This window comes from Zootoca vivipara, chromosome 2, assembly GCF_965207765.1.
Source record: "Zootoca vivipara chromosome 2, rZooViv2.hap1.1, whole genome shotgun sequence".
NCBI lineage: Eukaryota > Metazoa > Chordata > Lepidosauria > Squamata > Lacertidae > Zootoca > Zootoca vivipara.
The window spans coordinates 21948390-21967283 of record NC_142584.1 but is presented as its reverse complement, the minus strand read 5'-3'; the positions used below and the strand labels follow the sequence as shown (position 1 = coordinate 21967283).

Below are 18894 nucleotides of genomic sequence, written 5' to 3'. Positions count from 1 at the left end.
AATATTTTTCCTTGTCAAAATCGTTGTCAGGTCTGTATATTTATTTCTCTTAGACAAAAAGAATTTAGGCGTTTCTTTAAATAAAATTATTGTATGCTGGAGAACTTCCAATTTTTTCTGATAGTGATGGCCTAGTATCTTATCTCTTTGATCCTTTGTTTGAAAAACCACTATACAATCATTCAAAAAATTAGAATCTTTTTTCTTTTTTGGGCCTACTCTGTAGGCCCTCAAGATAGTGGCTTTTATCTCTTCTTTATCCAGGCCCCACCAATCGGAAAATTCTTGTGCGATTAAGTCTCCTAAATCTCCTTTTCCCTTCTCCAGCTCCGGCAAATTCCGAAGTCGTAATTGATTCTCCTTATCTTTTAATTCAATAAAAGCAAGCCTAATTTGCGTTTCTTCCTGCAACTTCTCTAAGTCCATTAACTTATTTGTTTCAATATCTGTCACTCTTACATTTAACCCAGAGACCTGTGTTTTAACTTCTTGAAGATCTTTTTTCAGCACACCAAATTCCTCTTTAAATTCCTGGAGGCACTTTATAGTAGCTTTAACCTCTGTAGTTAGACTTTGTAGGCTCTGCTTATTTTCTTTCATAAATTCCAAAATTTGCTCTTGAAAAACTTGATCTCTGGAATCCCTTCTTAATTGCATTTTTTTATCCGTACCCGACATTTTCTGCTTATATATTCCACCTTTATATTTGCCCATTAATTTGTAATCCACCAGGCAGCTAATGTGCCTCCCAAACCAAAATTAAAAAAGAAGGAAACTGTAATCCACAGTACAATTATTATATCTTCAATTCCAGAGAAATCCTTTCCTGCAGAGTCCCCAATTTTGTAATCCACTTAGCAGCTAATGTGCTAGACCAGTAGAACTTCTACCCTTAAAATTATTTTGTAATCCACACAGCAGCCAACGTGCTGGAAATCACATAAGTTCTTCACCAAGCAAATCACCAATCATTTGTAATCCACACAGCAGCTGATGTGCTGGAAAACACCATCTCTTTCACCAAGGCCCAAAATATTTTATAATCCACACAGCAGCCGACGTGCTGGAAATTACTTTCGTTTCCTCCAAATTCAAAACACCACTGTATTACCAACAGTGGCTGCAATGCTGGAAAACACTTTTCTCCAGCTGGCTCCCAAGGTCACCAATTCTTCATGTAGCCCAAACAACTGGGTAGATGCTGGAAACCAAATTCCTTTCTCACAGGCGACAAGTACTTTCTAACCATAGGGGTATAGCCAAAATCCATCATAGTCTATTGCAGTTTCTTAGTGTAACTTAATTCCAACAAACTCTGCCACTTTGTCCTTACCCACAACCACTTCAAATTTGGTGATGACCTGTTCCTCCAGATCAGCGGCACAGCCATGGGCACCCGCATGGCCCCACAGTATGCCAACATCTTCATGGCAGATTTAGAACAACGTTTCCTTAACTCCTACCCACTCAAACCTCTCCTGTACCTGCGATACATTGACGATATTTTTATTATCTGGACACATGGACAACAGACCCTGGAAACCTTCCACCAGACATTCAATGACTTTCACCCCACCATCAACCTAACAATGAACCAATCTATGCAAGAAATACATTTTTTGGACACTACTATAAAAATACAGGATGGACATATAGACACCACCTTATACAGAAAACCAACTGACCGACAAACATATCTACATGCTTCTAGCTACCATCCCAAACATACCAAACAATCCATCGTATACAGCCAGGCCTTACGTTACAACCGCATCTGTTCCAACTCTACAGACAGAGAATCTCACCTAAGAGATCTACAGCAAACCTTTTTAGAACTAAAATATCCACCTGATGAAGTTAAACAACAGATCAACAGAGCCAGACAGATACCTAGAGAGAACCTGCTGCAAGACAGACCCAAAAAAGAAAATAACAGAACACCACTAGTCATCACATACAGCTCCCAAGTTAAAACAGTACAACGCATCATCAGAGATCTACAGCCTCTCCTGGACAATGACAGCTCCCTTTCTCAAGCTCTGGGAGGAAGACCTTTCATTGCCTACAGACAGCCACCCAATCTTAAACAACTCCTCACCCACAATAATACAACCACCAGACTTAACATGGACACTGGTACCAGAGCCTGCAATAAACCCAGATGCCAACTTTGCTGCCACATACACCCAGACAATACCATTACTGGCCCCAACAACATCCAACATACCATCTCAGGACTATTTAATTGCTCATCCTCTAACATTGTGTATGCCATCAAATGCCAACAGTGCCCTTCAGCTCTCTATATTGGACAAACAGGCCAAACCCTACGCCAAAGGATAAATGGACATAAATCTGACATCAGGAACCAGAAGACAGAAAAACCAGTAGGAGAACACTTCAATCTCCCAGGACATTCTATACAAGATCTCAAAGTAGCTGTCTTACTACAAAAGAATTTCAGAAATAGACTGGAAAGAGAAGTTGCTGAATTGCAACTTATCACCAAGCTCAAAACCATGGAGGGACCTGGTTTGAACAGAGATATCGGGTTCTTATCTCATTATACATGATAAGCGATCTTCAGCCATCTCCACCCTTGCTTTTTCATGCAAAACCATTTGCAGTCGTTTCCGGTCATCAACAGCTATCAGTCAGTCAATCACCCATTTCCACCACCCTTCTGAGTGATCCCCCATCCCCACCCCTCCCCACCCCTTCTCTACATAAGTGCCTGGAAACTTCCATTTCACTGTATCTGAAGAAGTGTGCATGCACACGAAAGCTCATACCAAAATAAAAACTTAGTTGGTCTTTAAGGTGCTACTGAAGGAATTTTTTTATTTTACTTAATTCCAACAGTGTGGCAAGTCTTTAACTTCCAAATAACAATGTCTCCAACTCTCCAAAAAATAACAAAGAGGCAGACTTCACAGCTCTTTTCCAGTTCTTTTGAGGCTTTGTTACACTAACAAAGCCTCTATTCTCTGGCTGAGCTGACAGGTCCTCCTTCCCAGCAAATGACTCCCTTTAGTTCTTTATTGCTTAATTACTTAATTGTTCTGTGAATACACCTAAATCGTCTCCCCCCCCCTCTCCATAGGGGAGGTTTGACAGCTCTCCAGAAAAAGTCTTGTCTAAAATCTTTGCGGCTTCAGTAACTTTTGCTGCTACCGCCTCAATCAGAAGATAGGGGCTGGCTTCCTTCTTTTGAACCCCTTATCCGTGGCCAAACTTTAATTACTCCAATTAGTATAATTAGTTCCGCTTGTTACTCACGGTTCATTGCATTCCGTTTGAAGGAGGAATCGCCCGCTGTTGCCAGTCAGTCCTGCGGCTTCGCGCTATCAAGGAAAGCGCCAGATCCGTTCGCGCTGCAGCTCCGACCCCCTCGCTCTCGGCAGCTTTAAAAAAAGCCGTTTCCCGGGGAGGGGGGAGCCCACAAAATACGCAGCCGGACCACCACGTTCCCAAAAAGCCCCTTTTGGGATTTCTGAGGGCACACGCTACGCCGGAGCGACGTGCCCAGTCCTTGAAGCGCCAGGTTTCACTCAGCGAGCAAAACCTCGACTGACATGGCCGCGCGAGCGACCGGAAGCCGAAATGGGGGAGTTTTTTGTTTGTTTGTTTTAAATGAAGACTTCTGCCATTATTCTTAAAGGTGAGCAGCCCCTTTAAATCTTGCTACTGCCATTCTCTGTCACATGGGTGAAATTAATTTTCACCAGTAGCCACAGTTATTATTTCCAAGACCCTCTTCTCAGTCATAGTTTCTAGTGAGTGAGTCCAGTATATGTACTGCAATTTCAGACCGTAAATGTGTTAATCGTTTGAAGATTGATTTCTGAATTGATGAAGACTTAAAAGCAGCCTTGGCACATCAAACTACTGTTCCATTAGCCCCCTATCCCATCCCTGCAGAAGCGTACACTGGGGATTGTGAGATAAATTTATACCGTAATACCTCTGGTTACGAACTGTCCCCCTTGCGAACGCTTCAGGTTACGGGCTCCGCTAACCTGGAAGTAGGTGCTCCTGGTTGCAAACTTTGCCCCGGGATGCGAGTGGAAATTGTGTGACAAAGGCGCGCGTGCAGCGGGAAACCCCATTAGTGAAAGCACACCTCAGGTTAAGAATGGTACTTCGAATTGAGAACGGACCTCCGGAACGAATTAAGTTCGTAACCAGAGGTACCACTGTAATGCTTGGGGGGGGGGATTCTTAACAGCAAAGAGTAGCAAGTACTGGCTATCTCCAGTAATCACACCTCTGACCCAAAACTGCTGTCATATTTTCTCCTCTGATATAATATATATGCATGAATTATCTGCAACTTCATTGGAGTTCTTATGTATGCATGGGGCTGGCTCCCAGTGAAAACAAGCTACCCTGTCTGCAACAATACCAACCCACCCCCGCCCCCCATATACGCAAAACGGAGATCTTAATAGAATTGTCTTCGACATAGCAGAAAATATAGGAAGCCCTTGCATGTTTGGAGTGCACTTAATTCAAGGAATCATTGCATTTGTCATAGTCGCCACTGCTGGATTTATGTATAAACAAGCTATAGCTTAGGGCCCCACTCTCTTGGGGGCCCCCAAAAAAATTGAAGAGGAAAAAACTGGGTGTACATATCCAAAATACAAGATGAAAAACAAATGAAATAAAACCTACATACAACAACAGTGTTTTGTGTTGTGTAGGCTCCTATAATGTAAGTAACAGGCCCCGCCTGCTAGCCTGCTCTCTAAAATATCACTGGTTTGCTCATTTCTATATATAGGGTGCCTACATCCTGCATGGACTGGCTGCATGGCAATATGTGCAAATGGCTTTAGATACTGTCAGAGGGCCTGGTATGGCTACTCTAGAGTAACGACTCCAGCATGGTCTTTTAAGGTTTTTATTAAGTGCTGATTATTTACAGTGTTCAGAGCAGTAAAAATGCATCCTTAAGGTGAGGTGTCTGAACTCCCGAATGGCGATTGGCGCGTTTTCTTCCAGCACCACAGCTTTGGCAGACCCAACCTCTTCCCCCTACGTTTGCGTCGCAATTCGGGAGTTGGGGGAATTGGCCTCCCCCCTGTGCGTCCTACTTCCTGTCCCACCTGCGGCCTGGGCTCCACAACCTTGCCTGAGCCTCGGACACCACTTCCTGACTCTCCGCTGGAGGCAGAGCTCTCCTTACTCTCTCCCGCGCTTGGGGATGGGCTGGAACTTAAGATGGGAGGGACTTCCCTGTATCCCTCGTCCCTCACATCCATCCCCCTCCCAGGCTCCTCTCCCCCCCTTCCTAGTGGCTCTCCGCTTGCTGGGGACGAGTGAAACCCCAAGAAGTCTGTGGCATCCGAGCCTGTGGGTGTAAAAATTTTCCCCCAATCCTGCGATCTTTCTCCTTCCCCCCGAGAAGACGGGAATCCCAAGAAGTCAGTGGCGTCAGAGCTGGTGGGAGTAAAAATGTTCTGCCAGTCCTCTCCTGCCTCTGACGTCGTTGACCTCGGTGAAACCCACACCTCTTCTTCCGTGTCCTCAAATTCCGCTTCCCATCTCCATGGAGAGCTGCTGCCTGCTATCCCTTCCTCCTGCCCCTCCCCCTCTCCCTCCCTTTCCATGTGCCAGGGCTTGGGCCTGTGGGGGAACAGGGCGTGGAACTCTTCCACTAAAAATTCCTCAGGTACTTCTGTGGCCGGTATCCACTCATTGTGGGACGGCGGAGTGTCCTCCCATGCTATCAGGTACTCCAGTCCTCTCACCCCTCTCCTTGAGTCTAAAATCTCAGTTGCCTCATTGAGCTGTCGGGCGTCTCCCGTCTCCCCCCCTCCCTCTGGAGGCTGATCGCTGTCCCTGAACCTGGTACTTTCCCTGTACGGCGACAGCAGCGATCTATGAAACACTGGGTGCACTCTCATGTCCTCCGGCAGTGCTAGCCTGAAGGCTACCGGGTTGACCTGTTGCGTAACCGTGAAGGGGCCCAGCCTCCTGGGTGCTAACTTCTTGCATCGCCCCCTGGTGGGAAGACCTTCCGAGGATAACCAAACCTTGTCCCCCACCCTGATGACCTCTCCCGGTCGCCTGTGGCGATCTGCCCCCTTCTTGTACGCTTCCTTGGCCCTCTCCAAGTGTTCTCTGAGCTGCTGGTGCACCGTCTCCAGGTCCTCTGCCCAATCCTCTGCCTGTGGGCCCTCTTCCTCCTCCTCCCCCTCCCTCTCCGGGAAAGATCTGAGGTCGCGCCCGTAGTTGGCCTTAAAGGGCGACACCCCTGTGGAGACGTGCACCGCATTGTTGTAGGCAAATTCTGCCAGTGGCAGGCGATCCACCCAGTCCGTTTGCCTCTGGCTGACGTAACATCTCAGGTACTGCTGCAGAATGGCGTTGACCCGCTCCGCCTGTCCATTGGTTTGCGGGTGCCTAGCCGTCGACAAGCTGACCTCCACCTGCAGGAGGTTCATGAGCCGCCTCCAGAACCTGGAAACAAATTGGCGGCCACGATCCGAAATAACCCTTAAAGGCAATCCATGCAGTCTGAATACGTGGTCAACAAACAGTTTGGCCGTCTCTTCTGCCGAGACCGCCCTGGCACACGGTATAAAATGGCACATTTTGGACATGAGGTCCACCACCACCAACACTGCGGTCTTGCCCCTGGACGACGGCAGGTCTGTGATGAAGTCCATGGACACTACTTCCCACGGCCTGTGCGGTGTGGCTAAGGGCTCCAGCAAACCAGCTGGTGGCGCTCTGACCACCTTTGCTCGCTGGCAGGTGTCACATCCCCTTACATAATCCCGAACATCCTCCCGCACCCCTGGCCACCAGAAGTGTCTCATGACTAGGTGAGTGGTTTTGTCCCTTCCAAAATGACCCGCCGTTGGGTTGTCGTGCATCTGCTTGAGGGCCTTACCTCTCAGCTGTTTGGTTGGCAGGTACAGGGCTCCCTTGTAAAAAAGCAAACCCCTCCTTTCCTCAAAGTCTTTGGCCTGCTCCCCCCCCCTCTCAGTTCTCTGAAGATGCGGGTGGCAAATGCATCAGCTGCTGTCAGTGCTGTGAGTTCTGCCTCGCTCACCACTGTTGCTCCGCAGGACCATGCTGATGGGGGGAAAATATGCCTGGGTGCCGGTGGCAACTCCTCCTCCATGTACTCTGGCTTGCGGGAGAGGGCATCCGCCCTGACATTCTGCTCTCCCGGGATGTAGTGGATGGAGAAGTTGAAGTTCGAGAAGAACTCTGCCCACCGTATCTGCCGCTGGTTGAGCACCCTGGCAGTTCTCCAGAACTCCAGGTTCTTGTGGTCTGTGCACACCTGGATGGGGTGCTTGGCGCCCACCAGGAAGTGTCGCCAGTGCTGGAACGCAGCGTGGATCGCGAGAAGTTCCCTGTCAAACACTGTGTAGTTGCGTTCCGGCTGGGTCAGCTTCCTGGAGAAGAAGGCACAGGGTCTCCACTCTCTGTTGGCGTCCAGTTGCAACAGAATCGCTCCCAGAGCCTTGTCCGAAGCATCTGTCTCCAGGCGTAGGGGCGCATCCTGCACCACGTGGAACAGGTGCTGGTCTGAAGCGAATACCCTCTTGAGGCTTTCGAACGCTGCTTGCGCCTCTGGTGTCCACCGGAACTTCTGCTTGCCTCTCAGGCAGTCGGTGATAGGAGCCGTGACGCGAGAGAAGTTCTTGATGAACTTCCTGTAGAAGTTCGCGAAGCCTAGTAGGCGTTGGGCATCTTTGCGCGTCCTGGGGCTGTGCCAGTCCAGGATGGCCTGCACCTTGTCCTTGTCCATCGCCAGCCCCTTGTCTGACAGCTTGTAGCCTAGGAAGTCCACTTCTTTGGTGTGAAACTTGCACTTCTCCAGCTTCACATACAGGTGGTTGTCCTTCAGGCGCTGCAACACCTCCCTGCCATCCTTCACATGCTGCACTGGGTCATTGGAGTAGATAAGGATGTCATCCAGAAAGACCAAGCAGTTCTTGAAGAGGAGGGACCCCAGGACGTGGTGCATGAAGGCCTGGAAGCATGCTGAGCCCCCTTGCAACCCGAAGGGCATCACCAGATATTCAAAAGAGCCCAGAGGCGTGAACATCGTGGTTTTCCATTCATCACCCTCCCGGATCCTAATCAAGTTGTACGCCCCTCTTAGGTCGAGCTTGGTGAAGATCTTGCCCCTGCGTGCCGCTGTCAGGAGATCATCCACTCTGGGCATGGGGAAAGCCATTGGCTCTGTCACCGAATTCAGCCGTCTAAAATCCACCACCAGACGGCGCTGTTGCGTGTCTTTCTTGTCCACCCAGAAGACCGGGCTGCCCCCTGCTGCCTTGCTTTCTCTGATGAACCCCCGCTTGAGGTTCTTGTCGATGAAAGCGCGCAGATCCTCCAGTTCCTGATCTGACATGGCGTACAGCTTGGCTGGGGGTATAGTTGCCCCTGGCACCAGGTTGATCTGGCAGTCAAAAGGCCTGTGTGGGGGTAGGTGGTCGGACTCCGCTTCGCTGAAGACCTCCTGCAGGTCCCAGTACGGCTTGGGTATTGCCTCACCCCCCTTGACGTGCATGGTGGCCACCGTGGCTATCGGAGGCCCCTCCCCTGGTTGGTGCTGCATGCAATGTTCCAGACAAAAGTCCGATCCAAAAGTGATGCATCTCTGGTGCCAACTTATGGAGGGGTCGTGGCGCGTCAGCCAGCTCATGCCCAAGACGATGGGGGGGTCTGAGATGGTTGTGACGTTGAAAGCCAGTGTCTCTGAGTGCCTTCCCACCGTCATTCTCATGGGGGGGGTTTGATGCGTGATGGCCCCTCCCAGCAGCTCTCTGCCGTCAATGGTGGCCACGTGCAGGGGAAAATCCAGCTGCAGAAGTTGGATCTGGTGCTCTTCCGCAAAGTTTCTCGAGAAGAAGTTGGCTGAGGCACCACTGTCAATTAAGGCGAGGACTGTCAGGGGATAGCCATTTGGGAGCGTGAGCGTGACTTCTAGAACCACTCCTGCTCTGGGAGGGGTGGGCTGGCTGTGCTCCTCTCTGTGCGGGTGGGCGGGCGGGGGCTGTTGTCTGCTGACTGTGCCTGGCCGCTCCCCCTTGTCTCCTGCAGCCAGGCTGTCTCGTTTCCCTGCTGTGGTGCTGCGTCAGCTGGGGAAGGTACAACCGTTCCCGCCTTTCCTTGCCACTCTCTGCGATGAGGGCAGTCTCTGACGCGATGCCTGGGGGAGTTGCAGAGAAAGCAATTCCCGCCTCTTCCCTCCTTGCGTCTTGGCGCCGCCGGGGTTTGAAAAGCCCGCGCGCGCGCTCCTCCGATCTCCATCGGTTCCGGCTCTGGGCTTGGCCTGGGCGGGTGTGGGGGCGGGCCCTGGGGTGGGGTTTGGTGATGTGGTCTGTCCTGGGAGCGTGGGAACCAAGGTTTTGCTGCGCGCGTCGCTTGTTTGTCATTCCATCTGGATTCCTGTCTCACCCCCACCGCTAGCGCCGCTTTGCTTAACTCATCCATAGTTCGCGGTTTGGGACCTCTTGCCAGCTCATCCTTAACGTCTGCGTGCAAACCCATGTAGAAGGCTGATTTCACTGGCTCACTTTGCAGATCCCACCCCAGTTTGTGCACCAGCATGGTGAATCTCGCCCAGTAGTCCCTAACTGTCGATTTTCCTTGTGTTAAGTTATGAAGCTCCTCTTTAGTGGCCTCCATTTCACTGTCACTAGCGTACATTATTTTTAAAGCTTCTAGAAATAATTTTGCGTTCTTCATGCAAGGATTTTTTTGCGCGATGAGCGGTCTTACCCATTCTCGGGCGGCCCCCGTCAAATGCTCTATGATAAAGGAGACTCTGTGCGCGTCATCTGGGAATTCTGCTGCATGCAATTCCAGCGCATAATTTATTTCTGTCTCGAATCCTAGGTACTCCCTAGGGTCGCCGCTAAACTTGGTGACTAGGCTCTGTCCCCTTCTCACTTGGACTAGCTGCGGCTGGGGCACCCCCCCACCTCTAGCGGCTTTCTCCTCTTCCAACTTCTTCTGTAGGTCCAAAACCATCACCCTTAGCTGTTTCTCAGTCTCCTCTTTTGTCCTCACCTGGTCCACCAGCTTGTTCAGCTCCTCCTGCGCCCCTCGCGCTTCCTCCTGAGCGGCATGCAATTGCTGCTGTGCGTGCGCTGTGAGGTTCTGCAGCTCCTGCTTCGCTGCTTCGGCCTCCAGCCTCCAATGCTCAGCCTCTTGAGCGCTCATCGCTGCACTCCAAAGTAGCCAAAAAAAAGATTCGGGAGTTGCTGTCAGAGGGCCTGGTATGGCTACTCTAGAGTAACGACTCCAGCATGGTCTTTTAAGGTTTTTATTAAGTGCTGATTATTTACAGTGTTCAGAGCAGTAAAAATGCATCCTTAAGGTGAGGTGTCTGAACTCCCGAATGGCGATTGGCGCGTTTTCTTCCAGCACCACAGCTTTGGCAGACCCAACCTCTTCCCCCTACGTTTGCGTCGCAATTCGGGAGTTGGGGGAATTGGCCTCCCCCCTGTGCGTCCTACTTCCTGTCCCACCTGCGGCCTGGGCTCCACAACCTTGCCTGAGCCTCGGACACCACTTCCTGACTCTCCGCTGGAGGCAGAGCTCTCCTTACTCTCTCCCGCGCTTGGGGATGGGCTGGAACTTAAGATGGGAGGGACTTCCCTGTATCCCTCGTCCCTCACAGATACCTATTAGGTCCATTTGTTGTTGACAAAGGACAGCTGGACATATAAAGGGCCCCATGACCTTCAGTGACTTTGGGATTCATCAAACCTAAATCCGGCCCTGACACTCACATATCATTCTCTCCATTGTCTTTAACCTAGGGTCAAACATTGACGACATCCTCAGAGCTCTTAGGAGCCAGAATATTCTAACAGAGATACTCAATGGCAGTGACTACGGATCAGCTGACTCCCATGGAACAGCATTGAATGGCAGTGATTATGTGTCATTTGCTCCACATAATGCAGGATTAAACGTGTTGCATGATGACAAGGTGAGAATGGTCTTCTTGGAATTAGAGACGGGAAGGCCGGGGGGGGGAATGGGGGGGAGGCCCCCCCCCATTTTCTTCCAAACAGGGAAAAATGGCTTTGGGAAATTTTCCCTCCCAATTTTCCCGGGTTTTCCCCCCGCAGGCCTTCTCCCATCTCTACTTGGGATATAGAGGGTTCAAGTAAACTGTTGCACATGTGGTTGCAGTGTGATGGAGTTAAGTTGGTGGAAGCCAAGTAGGTTGGGTCACTGCCTGGATGGGTGGTTATCTGAGAACCCCGTGTACATTTCTGGGATGGAAGAAATGTACTAAAGATAGAAGCATTAGAAGCAATACTTCTAATGTTTATTTTTAGTGCATAAATGTTTATTAAATGTATGAGTCACCTATTAAAGTGACATTCAAAACATAAAAAACATACCCCCCCCCAGTTGTAAGCGATCAACGATTCTAAGAAGTGGGAAAGAATCATACAATTAGTCCCAAATTAGACCCATTGCTCCTTGGAATAAACATGGGAGCAACATGTCTAATCACTATTTTTGCAATGTGATATGACCACCAACAACCATGCAGTTGCATTATAACATTTATCAAGGTGGGACTTGTCATGTTGTGACATGTTTTGTAAAATCCTTTTAGAAGCACATGATAGATACTCTGTAGTCTGAGGGCATCCTCGTGCAGAGGTATTTGCAAGCCTGATGTCCCAGAAGTCGTATTATCTGAGTCTTCTCAACGCTTTGTGAAACTGTGTACTTTTGATTCTGGAAGCTAATTTTTACGTTTTTACGTTTTGTTCTATTTTTTGCAGAACTACATGTTTACAGTGGCTTTTAACCGTACAATGGTACATTCTTTACCAGTTATGATGAATATAATTAGTAACTTGTACCTGCACAATTTAAACGTAACTGAAACGATCCATGTCTGGAGTAACCCTTTCTTTCAAGTAAGTGAATGCAAAACCCAAAGACTAATAACTGTAAATTGAAGTAGTAGGAGAAATGTAGGTGTTTTTTTCTTGGGAATAAGGCACCCCACCCCCGGTTTTGCTCCATTATTCTTTTATGGATCCTCTGCACTCCAGTCTGGTCCTGTAGATTTATGCTAAGAACTGGGAATGTCTACAACATTAGTTCCACCCTCATATATTTCTTGCTGCAATTCCACCATTTATATTTATTCAAATTAAACACACACACGGACACACACACACACACACACACACACACACACACACACACACACGGACACACACACACGGACACACACACACGGACACACACCACACACACATCACACGCATACCACACACATGAGCACAGCCAACCAAACACAGCCAACCATCTAGCCTAGCAAATGTTTGACAACCCTTCTATACCTTTCCAGTCACTAGCAGACAGCAAAAACAGGGTGTTTATTGAGTCCATTCGTGGACCCCCCCCCCCCAATGTATGCAAACATAAAACTAATGTTCCGGATAATTTTTTAATTTTTTTCCCTTTTGCAGGAAATTACTGACACAGTTTTCACACTAGTTCTGTACTTTGAGGCTGTGTTACTAGGAGTCATTGTAACCGGGATGCCGCCGTATTTTGCCATGGAGAACTCAGAAAATCACAAGGTAATATATTTCAACCACAATATTTAAAAAGGAACACAAAATAAGTCTTATTTACTGGTTCCTCGGTCATCTGGCTAAATATAATATAATATGAATGAGTAGATAATCAGGCCATCTAGTTGTCCTCATAACACACATTAATTGACCTCACTTTGTAGTGTACTAATCCGTAATATACATAAACATATTTTATGAGGACCAGCAAATAACAACCACTCTCTCCAAGATTGTTTTAGGGTAAAAGGTAAAGGTGAAGGGACCCCTGACCATTAGGTCTAGTCACGGATGACTCTCGGGTTGCGGTGCTCATCTCGCTTTACTGGCCGAGGGAGCCGGCGTACAGCTTCCGGGTCATGTGGCCAGCATGACTAAGCCGCTTCTGGCGAACCAGAGCAGCACACGGAAACACCATTTACCTTCTCACTGCAGTGGTACCTATTTATCTACTTGCACTTTGATGTGCTTTCAAACTGCTAGGTTGGCAGGAGCAGGGACCAAGCAATAGGAGCTCACTCTGTAGCAGGGATTCGAACTGCTAACCTTCTGATCGGCAAGCCCTCGGCTCAGTGGTTTAACCCACAGTGCCACCTGCATCCCTTTAGGGTGGTATCATTCAGCTAATTAATACTAAACTAACATAACATAATTAATACTAACCTAACAGCCTCAGAACATTTGTAGGGGCAAGTATTGAGAACACATTCCACTAACTCTGGTCACACCTATCCAGTGCTTTTTTTCTGGGGGGAAATGCAGGGGTATGCATGCCCCTAAACATTTTGGCCTCATTGAGGGGCAGCATTTCAATATGAGTAGGAAAATGAGAGTACCCCTAAACATTTTTAGGAAAAAAAGCACTGCACCTATCTATTTCTTGGCTTGATTTAAAGTGCCTAAACAGTTTGGGGCCTCCACATGTTGGAATGTGATGTGAGAAAAGTAAAAAAATACTGGAATATTTTTTTTAGAAAACCCAAATGAATAATATCTTAGGCTATGCAATGCCTGTCTGTCCAGTATTTTTCACAATGAATTTTTCGGGAACTTTGGTGTTATTAGAAAAAGTAACTTCGTATATGTTAGCTGCAGCAAAAATACTTTTTTACTGTAACACGGAGATCAGCTAACACATCCTCTATTAATGAATGGCTGGAGGAACTTCAGGAGTTTGCTGCTAGGGCCAAATTAATTCATTAATTAACATTTAGACAACGGGAAGGTATGATGGCTTCGTAATAAGTCACTGAGCCCGGTTTTTGACTGGGGAGGGCGGGGTATAAATAAAAATTTATTATTATTATTATTATTATTATTATTATTATTATTATTGAATATAGCAAAATTAAATGATTATGGCCACTTGTAATAATACATCAGTTTGTAATGCAATTAAGAACAGATACAAAAAGTTTTGAATATAAATCAGTAGCTTTTCATGTCTTCAGCAGAATGGTACCCTCTCTTTGTTGGTAGAGCCAGTGTGGGGTAGCGTTTAGAGTGTTGGACTACGACCTGGGAGACCAGGGTTCAAATCCCCATTCGGGCATGAAACTCACTGGGTGACCTTGTGCCAGTCATTGCCTCTCAGCCTAACCTACCTCACATAGTTGGTGTGGGGATTAAGTGAGAAGGGGGGAGGGCCATGTACGCCACCTTGAATTCCCTTGAGGTGAGGGTGGGGAAAGGTGGGATAGAAATGCAATAAATAAATAAATAAATATTTAATAATGATAATAAAGATAAACAGTACGAATAAATTAGTAGTATGCAATTTATTTAAGCTTATAATATTGCAATTAATTATATTTAATTTAAAAGATGCTGCACAAATTAAGTGTACTGTATGCCCATATGTTTTTTTTTTATGGTTTGGGACCATGCTAACTGTAAACCACTGTTACCTGCCTAGGCTTTATGGTCAGTCACTGAGGTCCTGGTCCCCAGCAGTGAGAATGAATGTTAGGTTAACAGATACCAGGGACAGAGCCTTTTCAGAAGTCATTGGCATTTGTAGATCAGGGATTAAATCTCCTTCTCTAACCCTGTAAAATCCACACGCCGTTCTGGAGGGTTTTTATTTAGCTTACTCGGGCTTCCCTCTCTCTCCGACACCAATGTACCTGTCTTTTCTTCTTTGAGCTGCTCTCTACTTATTATATAGCTTTGTTACTAAATAAGACCTCTTCTTATCTGATCTGTGTTCATTCATCTCTTACTGGCATTTTGGCTGCTGTACTTCAGTCCAGGAAGTTCATTGGCTTCCCGGAGGCATCTTGTTGGTGAGAACAGAATGCTAGACTCGATGGGCATCCAACAGGGTTTTTCTTACATTCTTACATTTCTGTGATGTGCATGAGCCATTCAGCTCTGTTCATCCCAATCCAAAACTACTAAAGAGCAGAAATCTGGTTAGGCTTGGTGCCATTTTCCATGCTTGACATGTATTTTAATGTGTTTTGCAGATCAAAGTCTACACTCAACTTAAAATCTCAGGTCTTTATCCATCTGCATACTGGTGTGGACAGGCGCTAGTTGACATTCCTTTATTTTATATTATTCTCCTCCTTATGATGGGCAGCTTATTTGTATTTCACCATGGAGTTTATTTTTTCCCTGAAAAGTTTATTGCTGTGGTAAGTTTTGCTTAATTTCAAATAAATTTCCTTTATTTTACTTATTTTTTTGTTGTTGTTAATATATTTGGGTTATCAACCCACTTCTCAAAGGTGGAGACAAGATAAAAAATACCTGGATCTTAATTCCTACTAAAATAGAAAACAATGATACCACTTAGCCCCTCATACTGGTTTTGCTGTGGCAGTGGAAAATCCAGCACAGATGCAAACATCAGAGAACTTCCCAAACATTCAGTTTTTGTACCGTCTTGGTGTGCAGGTGCTATAAACACAAGAATTATTTTCATCTCTTTACAGTTGTTGTTTTTTTCCTGGCTCATGGCTTTTAAGGATTTGTATGTCAGTTCCAATCCAACATGGCAAAGTGTGTCTGAAAAAAAAAATTCCTTCAGTAGCACCTTAAAGACCAACTAAGTTTATATTTTGGTATGAGCTTTCGTGTGCATGCACACTTCTTCAGATACACTAGAAACAGAAGTGTCAGACCCTATATATATATACAGAGGGTGGTGGGGGTGGGTGGGAATGGGTGATGGGCTGATGGGAGTGGTAAACCTGTAGATGGCTGTTAATGGCTGCTGATGGCTGCAATTAGTCCTGGGCTGAGGTGCTAAAGAAAGCTTGATCATGCACCTCAGCCCAGGACTAATTGCAGCCATCAGCAGCCATTGCATGATCAAGCTTTCTTTAGCACCTCAGCCCAGGACTAATTGCAGCCATCAGCAGCCATTAACAGCCATCTACAGGTTTACCACTCCCATCAGCCCATCACCCATTCCCACCCACCCCCACCACCCTCTGTATATATATAGGGTCTGACACTTCTGTTTCTAGTGTATCTGAAGAAGTGTGCATGCACACGAAAGCTCATACCAAAATATAAACTTAGTTGGTCTTTAAGGTGCTACTGAAGGAATTTTTTTATTTTGCTTCGACTCAGACCAACACGGCTACCTACCTGTAACTGTGTCTGAAAATGGCAGTAGAGATACAACAGTGCAGCTGTGAATTTGCATTCTAGTAGCTACTCCTATTAGGGTACGGGCTGCTGCTTTCTTCATGCAGATTCATGGGCAATTTTGAGCAAAGCGCGTATTTTTACTAATAAAAAGTAAGAACATCATCAGTGTACGCCAGCGTGGCGTAGTGGTCAAGAGCGGTGGACTCATAATCTGGTGAACTGGGTTCGCGTCCCTGCTCCTCCACAGGCAGCTGCTGGGTGACCTTGGGCTAGTCACACTTCTCTGAAGTCTCTCAGCCTCACTCACCTCACAGAGTGTTTGTTGTGGGAGAGGAAGGGAAAGGAGATTGTTGGCTGCTTTGAGACTCCTTAAGGGGAGTGAAAGGCGGGATATCAAGTCCAAACTCTTCTTCTTCTTCTCCCTCCCCTCTTTCACTTATCAAGTGGCTGTAGTACAAATGTGACCAGCCATTTTTGGTAAAAAGTGGTCTGTGTTTACCTTTATCACATGGACCCCAAATCCTTCCCTCCTGAAGTCTCCATGTGCAGGCTATAATCCCGAGTAGCCTGCAAGACCAGCCCTGGACAGGAGCAGGGCTATTGGCTTAAGGTCTGTGAGGGAAACATGAGCAAAATAACAGAAGGGGGAACTTAAAGGACATCATTGAGCCCTGTAGGGATTCCTTGCTCGGGTGTAGGGGAGCAGGGAGTGACTTAGTTTCTTAACTGCTGTTACCTGTTTCCACCTCGGAACATGTTTTAATTAACACTAATAACTTTCCTTTCCTTGCAGATTTTTTGCCTTATTGGCTACGTACCATCAGTAGTTCTGTTCAATTATGTTGTCTCTTTCACCTTTAAAACGATTCAGAACACCAAAGAATTTTGGTCATTCATTTTTTCAGTGGTAAGTTTAATGGCTGTGTTGAAGTTGCCTTTCCTGGTTATCATAATTTTGTAATAAGTATTGTATCAGTTACATTACCCACATTCTCAGGCAAAGGGAGCTTCCCTCCTCCACTTAACTGAGTATAACTTGCTTGTGCAGCTGCTTCAGGCATTCCAAAACTCCCAGTTCTGTGAAAAGCCCCATCTTTTCCCACTCCTATTCAGAACCCAAAGTAGTCGTAAACCACCCCCCCACCCCCCCGGTAATTTGGATGTGACCCAGTCCTGCAAGCACACAAACCCTGTTTAGACGTTGGGTAGCCTTGGATAGCCTACCAAATGCAGGATAGAACTACCTAGAATACATGGAGTGGCCATGTCCCCTAGATGGTGACACCAGCCATGCCTTCCCTCCCCAACCTCATAGGTATGCACACACAGTTCCCTCCATGAGGCCGGTTGTTGAAAGCCCAAGTCTTTATTTTAATTTCTTTTCCCTTTCAGGCAGCCTTGGTTTGTTCTGTTGTCATCGAAATAGCGTTTTTTATGATGTACTACACAACAGCGGCCGTCCTTCACACCTGTTTTTCTGTCTTCATTCCAATCTATCCCCTTATTGGGTGCCTCATTTCTTTTATAAAGGTAAGCTTTCAAGGAACTGAAATAGGGATAGGTTCTGTTTGTGGTGTGTCCTAGGGGAGGGGATATATTAAACGGCAATGTGAGCGCAGGATAAAGACTTGTGCAATATTATTACGTGGGTTTGCTCCCTCCTCTGGTACCCAATACAAAATAAGAGTAGACCTTTTTCAAAGAGCATCATGGAGGGTGCCTGGGCAAGAGGAACGGTGTGAAGAGGGGCAGTTACTCCTTTCACTGACAGGAAGAGTGGAAGAGGAAACTTACTGGTGAAATATCCCCAATCATAGCAGCCTCTGAAGTAACAGGCTGGCATTGTTTTAATGTATGCAGTACTCCCAACCTTACTATATGCTTGTGAAACATGGACCACTTATAAACATCATCTCCAGCTCCTCGAAAGATTCCATCAACGGTGTCTCCGGAAAATTTTACACATCACTTGGGAAGACAGGTGAACTAATACCAGGGTACTGGAAGAAGCAAAGATCACCAGTGTCGAAGCAATGATTCTTCAACATCAACTTCGTTGGACTGGTCATGTTGTGCGGATGCCTGACGATCGTCTTCCAAAGCAACTACTCTATTCCGAACTTAAAAATGGAAAGCGTAATGCTGGTGGTCAACAAAAGAGGTTTAAAGACTGTCTCAAGGCAAATCTAAAAAATGTATAAACACTGACAACTGGGAAACACTGGCCTGTGAGCGCTCCAGTTGGAGAACAGCCTTTACCAAAGGTGTCATGGGCTTTGAAGACACTTGAACTCAGGACATAAGGGAGAAACGTGCTAAGAGGAAGGCACGCTTGGCAAATCCACACCGTGATCAACTCCTGCCTGGAAACCAATGCCCCCACTGTGGAAGTGTGGATCCAGAATTGGACTCCACAGTCACTTACAGACTCATTGTTAAAACCATGTTTATGGAAGACAATCTTACTCGCCTACGAGTGATTGCCGAAGAAGAAGAAGAAGAAGAAGAAGAAGAAGAAGAAGAAGAAGAAGAAGAAGAAGAAGAAGAAGAAGAATCGTGCATTTTAGTCGCAGGCAATTATGCGAGCTCCCTTTTACCGTATCATTTAAGCATCATGAAAACGATAATATTTATCTTTGAAATATTCTTGTTATATTTAAAAAGGAGGGGAAGCGTTTAAACAGTGTGGTTACAA

At 46.7% G+C, this 18894-nt stretch overlaps 1 protein-coding gene across 4 annotated transcripts in view; it reads left to right on the top strand.

Annotated features, from left to right (window-relative positions):
• The window catches only part of LOC118079657 (cholesterol transporter ABCA5), a 71475-nt gene that overhangs the window by 33829 nt on the left and 18752 nt on the right, over positions 1-18894 (top strand). For all 4 annotated transcript variants that reach the window (XM_035104064.3, XM_088661414.1, XM_035104065.3 and 1 more), the window contains exons 21-26: positions 10803-10975; positions 11790-11927; positions 12489-12602; positions 15065-15235; positions 16993-17106; positions 17592-17729. In XM_035104064.3, coding sequence (XP_034959955.1) covers positions 10803-10975; positions 11790-11927; positions 12489-12602; positions 15065-15235; positions 16993-17106; positions 17592-17729 — 848 coding nt within the window. The remainder of the gene's footprint in view (positions 1-10802; positions 10976-11789; positions 11928-12488; positions 12603-15064; positions 15236-16992; positions 17107-17591; positions 17730-18894) is intronic.